The sequence below is a fragment of the Lissotriton helveticus genome, chromosome 12 (assembly GCF_964261635.1).
Source record: "Lissotriton helveticus chromosome 12, aLisHel1.1, whole genome shotgun sequence".
Lineage (NCBI taxonomy): Eukaryota > Metazoa > Chordata > Amphibia > Caudata > Salamandridae > Lissotriton > Lissotriton helveticus.
Window position 1 is genome coordinate 77,304,197 of NC_136073.1, and position 15,916 is coordinate 77,320,112.

At 44.9% G+C, this 15,916-nt stretch overlaps 1 protein-coding gene across 8 annotated transcripts in view; it reads left to right on the plus strand.

Annotated features, from left to right (window-relative positions):
* Window positions 1–15,916, plus strand: part of CHD3 (chromodomain helicase DNA binding protein 3) — a 1,139,027-nt gene that overhangs the window by 372,712 nt on the left and 750,399 nt on the right. For all 8 annotated transcript variants that reach the window (XM_078670235.1, XM_078670239.1, XM_078670240.1 and 5 more), the window contains exon 13: window positions 5,620–5,719. In XM_078670235.1, coding sequence (XP_078526361.1) covers window positions 5,620–5,719 — 100 coding nt within the window. The remainder of the gene's footprint in view (window positions 1–5,619; window positions 5,720–15,916) is intronic.

The following is a 15,916-nucleotide window of genomic DNA, read 5'->3' on the forward strand; positions in this document are numbered from 1 at the left end:
GAGGGACAGATCGGCATCGAGGCGTCGGATGACATCGCCGTCGAGGAGTACATCGAAGTCGAGGCGTCTACTGAGTCAATGTCGAAAAGCATCTCGATACTGAGAACACAGCAACAAAGGAGAAAAAGGAGACAAATATACTCTTCTCCAGATTCGTTATGTTCAAAGGTATATTCACCCTCTTCTCTGGCAGTCCTAAGGGGTTATTCTCCACTAGGTACTTCTCCTCCAGCTCCACGTCCTTCTCCACCACTGCCACCACCACCACCACTGCCTACACCACCTCCTGTGCCTGCTACGCTAGTGATACCTGTGCTGGCCACTCTACGACTTAGATTGCACTCCATCACTCTCGTCATCACAGGTATCATTTCAGGCACACATTGTCTTCCAGATATCGATGTCACAGATCACTTTCTCATTCAAGAACACAATCTCACACAAGGTCACGCACAAGATCGAGGCATCATACCATACATACAACCTCATCTTCTACTAGGTGGTACTCGCCAACTTTAATGGATTCACCACCTCCTCGTGTTTCTTCGGTGGCTGATATCACCATCTTCCAGGAGGTCTTGGTTAGAGGAGCAAGATGCAAAGCGTAATATACAGATGTCAGTCCCCACACCCTCCACATCTGTGATTTTCACGAGTCTTTACCAGCGGGCATCCTCCAGGTCTCAACTTTCATTCGTTCCGGGGCTCAAAGAACCAGCATTGGAGCATTTTCTGACACCAACCTCAACTAAGACTGCCCCTTTGAGGCTTCAGAATAAGTACAGGCCTCCCAAGCAAGATCCTGTCTTCCTTCAATCAGATCCACCTCCTGATTCAGTTGTTATCCTGGCAGCCAAAAAACACCATACTACTGCTCCTGCTTCCAATACAGCTGCAACTACAATGAAAGCAGCTAGTGTTACTCCCCTTCTTGGTAGGTATGATAGAGTGCTCTGGCACTCTATCCAGCAGTTTGCAGATGACCTTTCAAGGGACAGACAGGAAGATTCCTTAGGGATCTTAAATGAAGGCCTTATGGTGTCTAATCAAGTTATCAGCATCACAGCCGACTCTTCCGTTTAAGCGGCACATGAATTCTGCCATGGCATCGCTTTAAGAAGACACTTTTGGCTCTGCCACATACCTCTTAAACCAGAGTCTTAGCAAAGGATTGTTAATCTTCCTTTCCCAGGTACAACCCTCTTTGGCAGCCATACCGATGACGAGATGGCGCTCATAAAAGCTGAAATGAAGACTCTCAAGGCGGTTGGCCTTGAAAGGCTAAACAAGCAACGGCATTCCGTCAGGTCTTACCACCGCCGGTTTTACACTCACAGAGTTCAAACCCCTAATTGGTATCAGAGTCGCCAAGAACAATAGCAGCAATGATCCTACCAGCAACATCAAAGACGGCAGTCTAGGATATGCTCTTACCAGCAGTCCGCCTGAGGGGTAAACTAACATCAGGAACAAAATCCTGAATCTTCCCGTCCCCCTTTTCTGTTACCCACTCCGGTAGGGGGAAGCATTACTATGTTCTTGGCAGAGTGGCAAAAAATAACAAACAACGCCTGGGTACTCAATATTGTTCGAAATGGGAATTGTCTCAGGAATCTAAAACAATACCCATTTCGAACAATATTGAAAACCGTACCTCCAAATCTGTCCACTCAAAATCTGCAGTGATTTTGCTCAGAAGTCAACATCCTGCTAAACAAGCATGTGGTGGAGGTGGTTCCCCACAGCCAACGGAGGATGGGCATCTACTCCAGATATTTTGTGGTGGAGAAGGACATGCAAAGTTCTTCCAACGTCTGGGCTTTCACATCAACTACAGAAGTCAATGTCCACTCTGGTTTAGACTCTGCAGTATTTAGGTGCTACCATCGACACCATGCAAGCAAGAGTTTGTTCTTCGGGGGAGAGACTTTCATCGATCAATCGAAAGTGTCTCTTTCTAATAAAAGTTTCTCATCAAACAGGGAGGGCAGTGTCATCGCTCCTGGGCTCCATGGCCTTGTGCATTCTCCTCACCCCTAACACATGTCTCAACATACAACTCCTTCAAGAAAGCCTCAAGGACCAGTTCGACATAACGACAGGCAATTGAAAAGACAGGATTGTTCTCTCCCCTTATTCAAAACATTCTCTAACATGGTGGTGCTCTCCTACAAACCTGCTTCAAGGCATGCCTTTTCACCAATAGGTTTCATCACAGACAATAGTGACGGATGCATCCTTACAGTGGTGGGCAGCCCGCATGGATCATCTCCAGATTCAAGGCTCCTGCTTTCCGAGGGAGATGAAGTTTCATATCAGTCTCCTCATACCCATTGCAGCCTTGCTGGCGCTAAAGGCTTTCCTCCTGTCATTCCAGTCACAACCCCTGCTTTTTCAGACGGACAACACAACCACTATATATTTCCTCAAAAAGCAGGGGAAGGCGAGGTCCAGACCCTTATCGCACGAACCCCAAGCAATCTGGAACTGGCTCATAGCCAGGAACTTATGGATCACAGCAACTCACCTTCCCGGTGTGCAAAATGTTCAGGCAGAGGATCTCAGCAGGGTTCCGCAAGAACACCACAAATGGGTCCTTCATTACGGCATTGTGCAAGATATCTTCAGGCTATGGGGTGTGCCAAACATCGATTTGTTCGCCATTGCTGAAAACCCAAAATGCCACGAATGTGCTATGGATCGACTGGTCTGACAAATTTCTTTACGCTTTTCCACTCATACCATTGATCCCAGCATTCCTAATTAAACTGTCCTACTCAAGAGCCAAGCTCATCCTGATAGTCCCCGTGTGGCCACCTAAATGGAGGTTAACGGACCTTCTTCACTAGTCATAGCATCCACATCTCAAGCTGGCATGCAGACTAGACCTGCCAATGAAGTTCGGAGGCCAGATGGTTCAACCCACCCTCTACTCCTTGAATTTTGCAGCATGACTCCTTATCTAATGCACTATGGACATCTAAACCTGCAAAAAGACTGCATGGACATCCTCAAACACGCAAAAAGACCAAAAAGACCTTCGACCCGCTCAGCATATGCCTTCAAGTGGAAGAGATTTTGCATTTTGTGTTTTCCAATAACATAGACCCCACATTTTGCCAGGAAGATGTCACTCTTCACTACCTTCTCCATCTGGCAAAATCTGGTTTACAATACTCTTCCATAAAAGTTCATTTGACGGCCCTTACTACGTACAGAAAATGTTCTTCACAAACCTCTTTTTTTCAAGATCCCTGTAATTAAAGATTTTTTAAAAAGGCTTGAAGAAAGTTTCCCCTCCCATTAAGTGCCCTTCTCCTTCTTGGGAGCTTAACGTAGTCCTTTTACATCTCATGCAAGAGCCTTTCGAACCCATTCATAAGCATCCTTCATTGGAAACCCCTTTCCTTGTGTATTTCCCTATCACCTTGTAGCAAGAACATCAGCTCGTAGGGTTAGTGAAATCCAGGCCATGTGCTCTAATGATCGTTTCACAGTCTTTCGCTCAAGCAAGTTAGTCATAGGAACTCACCCTAAATTCCTTCTCAAGGTTATTTCTGATTTCCATGTTAATCAGACAATATATTTGCCAACATTCTTTCAGAATCATTCAACCCCGGATAAAAGATCTCCCCATTTCTTGAATGTAAGGCACGTCTTAACATTTTCTCTGGATAAGACACGCGACATCCGCAGATCGGACCTGTTGTATATCAACTAGGTTCGGTCTGTACAGGTATGGCCATTTCCAAGCAATCCATCTTCCGGTGGATAGTCCTTTTTCATACTGTTGTGTTACCAAAAAGCCAATAAGATGTTGTCTGCTAAACCTAAGGCACATTGTACTAGGGGCAAAGCAGAAACCGCCGCTTTGATACAAAATGTCCCTATCGGGGAGATCTGTAAAGTGGCCACATGGCGCTCTGTACACACATACACCTAGCACTATTGTTTGGACTTCGAGGTGCCCAAGTGGGACAAGACCCCATCACAAATGTCTTTGCTTAACACAACCTTAGTGTTGTGTCCTCTGTTTTTTACCACTGTGTTTGATGGGGACAGGCTTGGAAGTCTATTCAAACGCTTATGACTATCAGTGAAGATCACCCAAGAAAGTAGGTATGGTCTCTTACCTATAATCCCAGTTCTCTCTTGGGGAAATCTCAACTTAAGTCAAAAGCGACCCTCCCTCCTCCCCAGTGGGCATAGCAGAGAACATCATTACTTACCTTTAAATTATACTTCCAGGCAAAAAGAACTGAGGCAACTGCCACCCACAGGGCATGATGGGATACTGGCGGTCTCCGAATCCTTAAAGGACAGACACTGTTTTACACTTACATAATTGCAGCCTAGGAGGCTACACGGTCCTGCTATCTTTCATCTTCTACTTTTACAAAACGGGTTTGTGAAAGAGATTTTCGCTGTTTATACAATAATTGCTTTAATATTATACTAAAAAGTTTTTTGTTTCACCCTCTTGCAATTACAATCTGAAGAATTCCTCCATTGTAGCCTGTTTTGTAGGCTGCATAATATGTTCTTTCTTAAGTGTTTCTGCAGGCCTTCCTGAAGAAAGGCGAACGTCTATACTTAAGAAGATTTATATGGAAATGTGCCCAGGGATTCCCGCACGTGGGGGGAACTATTCAAATGCTTATGACTTCAGTGGAGATTCCCCCAAGAGAGAACTGGGATTACAGGTGAGAATCCGAACCATCTGAAGCATTCAGTATCTGGCTCCTTGTCACAGAATGCATGACAATTAGTATTCTCAGCAGACATCTTGGAATTTGAGAGCAACAAGTTTACACCTTCATGTTGGCCAGTTAACATTGTTGAAACATTGATAAATGTGGTGTAAATTGGTTGCTCCCTACCAGTCACATATTTATCAGGTACCACTTGAAGAACAGTGAGGTTATCCAGACATAAAGAAAACTGTAATGCTTCACAGGAAAAAATTGATTAGTATCAACCCGGCTTTGAAGGGATTCCAGTACAGCTTTAGCAATCATGGTTCCGGTGACATCAAAATGACCAATTTATGTACAGTTCAACATATTCCATAGTGAAATTAAGCTCTCCTGATTCTCTAATGCAAAATCTTGGTGAAGATTTTACTGACGTCAGTCCCAAAGTGGGATCGTTTTTGCGAGAGAAGATAGATGTGTTGTAGGGGAATTTAATGAATTTGTTTGAATCCTTAGAAACCATGCCCATTTAGGGTGCAGGCAGAAGAGACAACACTTAGTGGTAGAGGTTGAAGGAGAGGTTCATATGTGTATTAATGAACTTTGAGAAACATTCTTGTGGTAATCAAGCCCAAAGCTAATAAAAAACAGACATGTTTACCATTTATGTATGTGAGTGTTTTAGCTGTCTTCACCGTTTTCTTTCCTCTGTGTTACTATTTTCCCACCTTCTTCTACCTTATACAATCCCTCTTTCCATGTCTTTTCATTATATCTATTATGTCATCGTCTTTATTTTATTCCTTAAAGTGCTTATTCTAGCTTGCATTTTAGTGCTTTGGCCCCTTAAATTTACTTTATAGTAATTATGCCCTATTTTTCTTTTATCACCTTGTTTGTACTCTTTTGCTTGCTATTTTGGCAGAGAACTCATCATGGGAGAAGATCCTGCTCAACCTCGGAAATTCAAGAAAAAAATGAAGGAAGGTGAACTGGAGGAGCCAGCAGATGCTCCTGTCAATGATGTGAGTTCTAGCGATGCAACATTCTTGGTTAACTGCTATTCTTTAATGAAAACGTTTCTTTATTGCACTTGAAAAGTAACTCTCCCCAAGATTTTTACAGGGTGTTTTTAGGGCCTTGCCTTTCCAAAAAGACCCTAATGGCTCCTTCTCATGGGGAATTTTTCGGTAGCATAATATCATTTGGCCTGTGGCGGGGTGATAGGTGTTCTTCACAGAATGTAAAATTTAATATAGATATGGAATTGGCTATTACACACAAGCAAGGACGAGGACATTTTCAAAAGAAGTTCAGAGACACATCACAGCTACAGACACATATTTGAAAAGCTGAGAAGCCTATCTCAACCAGCTGACAATTCAACGCATTTGGACTCACAAACAGAAAAAGTATCACATCAATTTTCTAGAACTGAACGTGGTATATTTTGCCTTAAAAGCCTTCATCCCATCCACAGAATCAAAGGAAATTGTGATTCAAAGAGACCATACCACCACCATGCACAAGCAGGGAGGAATCTGGTTAAGCCAACTTTCCTTTCAAGCACCATCGATGTGGCATTGGGCCCTAGCCAGAGGGATCACAGTGACTAACATACGGACACGCACGCAAAAAAGGAGTGGGAAGATCAATACTGGCAAACTTTAAAAGAGGCTAGTTCCAGCAAGGATGCTAGACGCTTCTGGGATACAATAAGAGCTAGAAATAGACCAGATAGCGACCTCATCACATGTAACATCACCAGCCAAGCATGGTTTGGCCACTTCTCAAAATTGTACACCTGCCAACGTGAGACTAGCTCTTCGGCCACACCTAGCTTTCTTCTGCAAGGTGACCCTAAATATTTTCCCTTTACAACTAAGGAAGTGGAGTATGCTATTAGTACAATCGTGCCCCAAAAAGCAGCTGGCCCAGATGGCATCCCTGGGGACCTTCTTCACTCGGATAGACTGAAATGGGGAAAGTTAATTCACTCCTTGCTCACCGCAATTGATAGAGGCGCTGCTATCTCTGAGTCCTGGAAAGGGGCTGAAGTCGTGCCCATTTTCAAAAAGGGCCCGAGAGACAATCCTTCAAACTATCGGCCCATAAGCCTGTTAGACTCAACCCAGAAGGTGGTAGGGAAGGTGTTGTTGGAGAGAATATTGCAATGGATTAATGAAAACAATATTCTCTCTGACTACCAAGCAGGGTTCAGGGTTGGCACAGGCACAATTGAGCAGGCGTTTAGATTAATGCTAATTTATTGGAAGGTGGTGGTTATAGGCAAAGGCAGTCTTTATCTCGCGTTTATCGACCTAAAGACTGCCTTTGACCTTGTGCCCAGGGACACTCTTTGGAGGGTGCTTTCGGATTTGGGGATCCCACGCTACATATTGTCAATACTGGTGAGGCTTCACGAAGGGAATTTTGCCCAAATAAGATGGGGCACAGAGGGCGAGAAAACCAACAGAATCCCGGTAGATAGAGGGGTCCGCCAGGGATGTGTTCTCGCTCCCACCCTTTTTTCATTATACGTGAATGGTGTGGTTGAGCATCTCCTAAAAGATCCTTCAGACGAACCATCTCTGGCGGGCGAGCGAATTCCTACCCTCCTATTTGCGGATGACACGCTCCTAATATCTAAGTCCCCTATGGGCCTCCAAAAGCTTCTCAACAACTTTCAGGCTTTTTGCTTGCAGCGGGGTTTAATAATTAACACCGAAAAAACAAAGTACTTGATGATGAATCCCCCAAAAAAACTCGCTAGCCCACCTATATTGAACTCCGTGAATCTGGAAAGGGTCACTGTGTTTGACTATCTAGGTATACGTATATCGCATACCATGCAGTCGACTGCCCACCTTTGTAAAATGCTTTTAACCCATAAGAGGGTAGCTGGGGCTTTGCTTAGGGAACAGCGATCCTGTTCGATAAGACCAATAGCCCCTGTTATTGACATCTACAAAGCAAAGGGAGTCAGTTCTGCTCTTTACGGGGCAGAGCTATGGGGCACCACTAGCACAGTTGACCTAACAAGGTCCGAAAATTAATTTTTTAGGGATCTTATGTCGCTTCCCCAGAGCACCCCAATGGCACCTTTATTGCTTGACCTAGGCTGTCGCCCTATTAGCGATTTGGCTAAGTTTCTACCGTTACTTCTATGGGCCCGGATATGGCGAACTCCCGAATTGGCCAAATATGCTAAAGGGCTAACTGAAGTCATGGCATTACCTGGCTGGCATAAAGTAAGGTGGCTAAAAAATGTAAAAACTCTGCTTGGGGACTTGGGCCTTAGTGAGGCATGGGTTGGTAGGTCCTCTCCCCCCAAGGCTACTCTAAAGAGCCTCTATTTGAACTGGGTTGCGACTAGAACTAGCGCCGACTATGCTTTGGGCAGGCTTACGAATGACTTCCTGCAGTTCAAGGATCTGCCGATCCGAGAACTCTATTTGGATATCATATGGAAGCCATTCGACAGGGCTCTTTATTTTAGGTTTAGAGTCGGTGCTCTTCCAGTACGCGCCCTAACAGCTTGCTGGAAGCCTCCGGCCCAGACTACAGCATTTTGCCCTTCCTGCCCAACTAGACCAGAAACTATAGCGCATTTTATGTTCGAATGTCCAGCGTATATGCACCCAAGAAGTAGGTGGCTCTAACCTTTGTGCCGGTCATTAGGCACTAGGTATCACATCGTAGCGCTGCGCATCTTAACGACAGACTCACGCCCATTCTATGCTTGTAGTCTCTCAAAATTCCTATCATGGGCATGGTACCTTAGAAACACAAGGCTTAAATGAATTGTTTGATCTGATTCTTAAATTTTTGTTTTATACTGTGTTTCTTATCTGTAAATGTTAGATGTAAAAGAGGGAAAAAACCCTGGTGTAAATAGAATAATTCTTGTTTTTAATTCCAAAATGTGTTTTTTTTTACAATGTGATGCTTTTATGATATGTTTTTATCGAAATAAAGCCTTTTGACTTGACTTGACTTGACTAACATACTTATTCAGGATCACTAAATCCATAAGCAGATTTTCTCCGTAGATATCACAAGAAAAAGCACAAATGGGTCCTCAATGATGACGTTTTAGAATCGGTCACCAAAGAATGGAGTACCCTATTTTTAGAACTGGGGGTCTCTAGTTGATAATGGTAAACACCTATGCCCAAATGGGGACCCTTGCTTCTTAGTCAGGATACGGGGTTTACACTCCTAGATAACCCCTGCTCACCCCCTTGGTAGCTTGGCATGAGCAGACAGGCTTATCTCAGAGGCAGTGTGTTAAGCATTTGAGAATATATACAGCAATACAGTGAAAACACTACAGATGGACACCACACAGGTTTTATAAAAATAAGTATTCTTTATATAGACTTAACACAAGACCACAAATGACAAAAATCCACACTACTGTACTTAAGGTTGACTTAAAGATGGTAGAAGTTGCTTATTTCAAGTTGATGATAAATGCGACAAAGTTCTCACAAAAGTACCTGGATGCGTAACACAAAACAAACGAGGTTCGCAGGAATGGAGATGCGTCGGTTCCTTGCTTCGGGGGAGATGATGCGTCCCACCTCAATGCTTGTGCAGAGTATGGGACGCGTCTTGGTCTTTACCGGAGAGGAGGTGATGTGTAGATTCTTGTGATGCGTTCGGTTGCGATGCATCAAGATGGCGCTTTGGTGCGATGCGACAATCCGATGCGATGTGATGGCGACCTTAATGCAACGGTGTGAAGATGATGCGTGCATGCCCTGACAGCCGTGCGGCGAACTCTGTACTTTGGAGCCATGACAGGCCCTGCGACGCGCTTCTCCGGTGATGCGACGTCGACCCTCACGGTGGTGCCACGTTTCTCCGGTGATGCAACGGCAGATAGCTGCGACAAAGACACGCTTCTCCGGCGATACGACAACAGCTGCAGCGGCAAAATGCTTCTTCTCGTTGAGTTGCGCTTCCAGATCCCAGCGACACGCAGGCTTCTGTAGATGAATTCCCAGCAAGGAAATTCAGGGGGGGGAGCTGGTGGTGAAATCTTGTAGCCCTGAGACTTCAGCAGGAGGCAAGCAGAACTTCAAGCCCTTTGAGAAATATTCTGCAAGATGATGACGTTCTTTAAAAGTTCCTTCTCCTTTACTTGGCAATAAAGAAAGCCCTGCAGGCCAACCCAGCAATCAGCACACTGGCAGAGGGGCAGTCCAAACTCCTGCAGCTTCCTTGGTTCTTCTCCTTGGCAAAAGGTTTGTCTTGGTCCCAGAACTAATCTTAAGTTCTTGGGTCTGGGTCCCAATATTTATACTACTTTTCTCTTTGTTCTCTGAAGGCAGAGAGACCTCTGCCTAGCCCAAACCAGTTCTGGTCAGCCATGGAGCACTTTGTTTACTTGCCTCCTTCTTTCCTTTCACAGTGTAGGCCAGGGACATCAGACACACCACAGGAGGTGGAGCCATCATTGTAGAGGGAAGGCCCACCCTTATTCAGGTCCCAGGTGCAACTCCTCCCTCCCATCTAGATGCAGATCTCTCTATTCAGCACTGTGCTGACTCACCCTCTCTCCTGGAATCCCTTAGCCCCTGTCACTCAAACTCCAGACAAAGTATAAACAACCTAGCAGAGGCAGGCTTGGATAGTTAGGCAAGAAAATACCTACTTTCTAAAAGTGGTATTCAAACACAGATGTTAATACCAACTTCACTAAAAGATGTATTTTATCATTCTGAGTTCAGGCATACTAAATTCGAATTTCTACCATGTTCCTTGAGTCAGTTCGGATTATAAGATATTATAATCAAGCTGCCCATTCTGGCCTATGGAGAACAGATAGCCTTGCAATAGTGAAAAACGAAAATGGCTGTAATTCACTATTAGGACATGCCACACACACCAGGGCATGTCCTACCTTATCCTTACAATGCACCCTGCCCTTGGGCCTACCATAGGGGTGTCTATATGAAGAAAAGGGAATGTTTAGGGACTGGCAAGTGGGTGTACTGGCCAAGTCGACATGGCAGTCACAGACTGCACACAGGCTCTGCAATGGCAGGCCTGAGACACACTTTACAAGCTGCTTCTGTGGGTCACACAACCAGTGCTGCAAGCCCACCAGCAGCATTTGATTTACAAGCCCGGGGCACACATGGTGCACTGTACTAGGGTCTGACAAGTAAATCAAATAACCAAATCAGGGAGTCACTAATTAGTACAACAATTTGACATAGGGAGCACTTGCACTGTGGCACTGAATAGCAGTGGCATAGTGCCCAAAGCATCTAACCAGCAAAACATTTAAAAAACAGAGGAGGCAATCAGTAAAAATGTAAGGGAGACTCACGCCAATGATACCAGGTCTAACACCTATCAATAGACCTATTTGCAATGACAAAAAACAAAACAATGTGGCGACTTAGCATCCAGGGCTCCAGAACGGAACTCAATGGGCAGGCCTTTTTGATACAATGTTCAGTTCCATTTGTCTACACCTTTCCTCCAATACTACTAATATCATTGGTGATGTCAAGTTGTGCAGATCATGCCAAAGATGATACTGATAGCTCATGATTGGCCGAGAAAGTGGTGATACGAAGATCTCCTTGAATTATCACTCACTCAGCACTGGAGATTGGCTTGCAGACCGCACCTCCTGACCATACTTCAGGTCAGGCACACCACCCTAGCCTACAGTCTTCGAATTTGGCTGCATGGCTCCTCAAATCATAAAATATGGGCACACAAGTGTTCCTCCACAATGTATGGAGGTTGTAAAAGAAGCAAAATGCCCTTTGACAAGATCCTGCTACACCTTAAAATGGAAAAGATTATGTGTTTGGTAGCTTGTTAAAGGTCATATTCGTTGGTCCATTGGTCCAGAAGAAGTAATTTTACCATATATACTCTTTCTAGGGATATACTCCATCAAAGCCCATCTTAGAGCTATGAAATCGTACAGAAAGTCCCTCCAACAGATTTCTTTCTTCAACATTCCAGTGGTAAAGTATTTTTTTGAAGGTCTTAAAAAGTCTATCCACCAATAAAGGTGCCACCTTGGGAACTCAGCCTAATTCTATCCACATTAATGGGTCCACCATTCAAACCAATTCAGGGGTCTACTCTGCAACACGTTTCATAAAAGAATGTTTTTCTTATTGCAATCACTTCTGCTAGATAGATTAGCGAATTGCATACTTTAACAGCTCATGAGGAAGGTACTACTTTTGATTCCAACAGTTATTTTAAGGACTCATTCCGCTTTCCTATCAAATGTAGTGTCAGATTTTCATATTAAACAACCCATTATTCTTCAATTTTTTCCTAAGTCTTCTACTCCAGCAGAGAGAACACTACATTTACCATATGTTATTGTTTTACTTAGACAGAACGTAAGACACTGGATAAATAAAACAATTATTCATCTGCTAGAGAATTCTAGCCACAGGTTCCTTACCTTAGAATATTCCCCAGGTGTCAGACTGGATCCGGAAACCTTTGATCAGCAGTACCCCTGTTTGTGGCTTCATTCTGCTTTGCGTGATGGCATTCGCACTCGAAATGATGTGCGCTGTGCCTATATAGGCATCACTCAAGCATGCTGGCATCAGTTGTTTTCTTCCGTGCCTGTCAGCGCAGATTCGGAGAGAGCTACCACTAGTCAATTTTCAACTGACCTTTTTCGGCCTTTATAAATATATAAAAATATTTTTGGGAGACTGAGGGCCTGATTTTGATCTCAAGTTATGTATCAATGGAGTAACCCGAAATACTACCGGACCCGGGTAATACTACAGTACAGTAAAAGAATGGTCACAGTAGCAACAATTTGAACGAAAAAAGAAATAAGAGCATTCACTGTATCACATTAACTTATCTGCAACAGATACAATTTATTTGTCAACACATCAACTGATTATTGAAGACATCATAATCATTTATACAGTTGAGATAAAGGTGCTCAGGATAAAGCGAGAATGCAGTGCTCAGGGGAAAAGTGTGTTGGTGAGGGTAGCAAGGAAGGAGAGGTAATGTGCCATATTTACATTATATTTACATGATGAAACCTGTCCAACCTAACAGACAAACTATTACACGCAAATACATAGCAGAGTGCGGACCCTGATAACAAATCTCAGTAGTCAAAGCTTTTTGTAGAGAAAAGTCAACGTTTCGACCCCTTAAAGTATTCAAGGTAAGTAAGTCCTTAGCATGGGGTCTTCATCAGGACAGAATAGGGAAGAGCACAAGATAGGGAGTCAGCGAAGGAGAATCAGGCTGATTTCTTCTTTTTTTTCAGTAGATGGGCTCATTGAAGGTCTGCAAAGAAGCGCTCAGTCTTAATCCAACAGGCATCCTGTATAACGACAAGGGTGGGTCTAAAAATCACCCAAATGGACTAGGGGAAATGTTCAGTGGTGTACTTCTAGAAATTAATCCTCTATTATAGCGGGTAAATCTCTGTCTGCTGTTTGCTTCCGGAAAGACTGAGCGACCCCGAGGACACTTGGTATGAGGATCTGGCAGATGCCAGTGGGCTGAACATCTCACCAGACACTGGGTTGGTCTCTTTGCCTACTGTGGCTACGGAAGAGTGGCCTGGTTAGCAATGGTGGTAAGTAAGGGCAGCTGAAGTCTTGGACCTTCAATTGCCCTCAGTGGCAGTCATGACATATGTCTTGATGGAGATGCTTCAACCGAGAGTCAACCCATCTAAACCACGTCTACCTTTCAACGAAGCCCTCACTGACATCCTGCTTGGGGACTGGTCCAAGCTCTGCATAGGGGCTTCTGTGCACAAGACAATTGCCCACCTCCATCACACCACCCCAGGGTGTTGGTGAGGGTAGCAAGGAAGGAGAGGTAATGTGCCATATATACATTATATTTACATGATGAAACCTGTCCAGCCTAACAGACAAACTATTACACGCAAATACATAGCAGAGTGCGGACCCTGATAACAAATCTCAGTAGTCAAAGCTTTTTGTAGAGAAAAGTCAACATTTCGACCCCTTAAAGTATTCAAGGTAAGTAAGTCCTTAGCATGGGGTCTTCATCAGGACAGAATAGGGAAGAGCACAAGATAGGGAGTCAGCGAGGAGAATCAGGCTGATTTCTTCTTTTTTTTCAGTAGATGGGCTCATTGAAGGTCTGCAAAGAAGCGCTCAGTCTTAATCCAACAGGCATCCTGTATAACGACAAGGGTGGGTCTAAAAATCACCCAAATGGACTAGGGGAAATGTTCAGTGGTGTACTTCTAGAAATTAATCCTCTATTATAGCGGGTAAATCTCTGTCTGCTGTTCGCTTCCGGAAAGACTGAGCGACCCCGAGGACACTTGGTATGAGGATCTGGCAGATGCCAGTGGGCTGAACATCTCACCAGACACTGGGTTGGTCTCTTTGCCTACTGTGGCTACGGAAGAGTGGCCTGGTTAGCAATGGTGGTAAGTAAGGGCAGCTGAAGTCTTGGACCTTCAATTGCCCTCAGTGGCAGTCATGACATATGTCTTGATGGAGATGCTTCAACCGGGAGTCAACCCATCTAAACCACGTCTACCTTTCAACGAAGCCCTCACTGACATCCTGCTTGGGGACTGGTCCAAGCTCTGCATAGGGGCTTCTGTGCACAAGACAATTGCCCACCTCCATCACACCACCCCAGGGTGTTGGTGAGGGTAGCAAGGAAGGAGAGGTAATGTGCCATATATACATTATATTTACATGATGAAACCTGTCCAGCCTAACAGACAAACTATTACACGCAAATACATAGCAGAGTGCGGACCCTGATAACAAATCTCAGTAGTCAAAGCTTTTTGTAGAGAAAAGTCAACGTTTCGACCCCTTAAAGTATTCAAGGTAAGTAAGTCCTTAGCATGGGGTCTTCATCAGGACAGAATAGGGAAGAGCACAAGATAGGGAGTCAGCGAGGAGAATCAGGCTGATTTCTTCTTTTTTTTCAGTAGATGGGCTCATTGAAGGTCTGCAAAGAAGCGCTCAGTCTTAATCCAACAGGCATCCTGTATAACGACAAGGGTGGGTCTAAAAATCACCCCAATGGACTAGGGAAATGTTCAGTGGTGTACTTCTAGAAATTAATCCTCTATTATAGCGGGTAAATCTCTGTCTGCTGTTCGCTTCCGGAAAGACTGAGCTACCCCGAGGACACTTGGTATGAGGATCTGGCAGATGCCAGTGGACTGAACATCTCACCAAACACTGGGTTGGTCTCTTTGCCTACTGTGGCTACAGAAGAGGGGCCTGGTTAGCAATGGTGGTAAGTAAGGGCAGCTGAAGTCTTGGACCTTCAATTGCCCTCAGTGGCAGTCATGACATATGTCTTGATGGAGATGCTTCAACCGAGAGTCAACCCATCTAAACCACGTCAACCTTTCAACGAAGCCCTCACTGACATCCTGCTTGCGGACTGGTCCAAGCTCTGCATAGGGGCTTCTGTGCACAAGACAATTGCCCACCTCCAGCACACCACCCCAGGGACCCCAGTTTCCTCACCCAGCACCCAACCCCGGAAAGCTTGATGTTCCAGGGTTCCATCTCCAAAGTCAACTCCGGTGAGTTCCCTACCACTTCACTGGATAGGGAATCACAGAGGGTGGATACCTTTGGGAGTAGGATGTTCTCTTCTGCCAGCCCAGCACTCTGGTTGGTACACACCACGTGCTTCTTGTACCGATGCTCACATACGATCTGGGACCCTGTTGCTCAAGTGCTGCTTGTGGTCTATGAGAAGGCCTGAGCCATACTCTCTCAAGCAAATGCTGACGGGAGAGATACAGTCACGTTAGCCGTACGAGAAGAGCTGGACATGAAAAACTCTCTGGGCAGAATGATTTTATTGTCTGTTGCCCCTAGGCGCCACATCTGGTTGAGAGCTACTAACTTTTCGGGAAATATCGAGACTTCACTCATGGACATGGCCTTTAACGGCTCCCGCTTGTTTGGAGAGAAGGTGGACTCAGTGCTGGAGGGCTTTAAGGACAGCAGGGCTACAGCAAGGTCCTTGGACTTTTCCATGGCCCCTCGCCAAACCCAGTCCACTTTCTGCCCCTTTTGTTACCGCGGAAGTGGCTTTCAGCCGCGTCTCTACCATCCCAGCCACCATGACCAGCAGGTTTCCCAACCTTTTCTTGGCCAAGGGTGCGGTTTCCAAAGACAACGTGGACAGGTAGCCAGAAGTTTCTCCAGTCCACCAACTTCTGG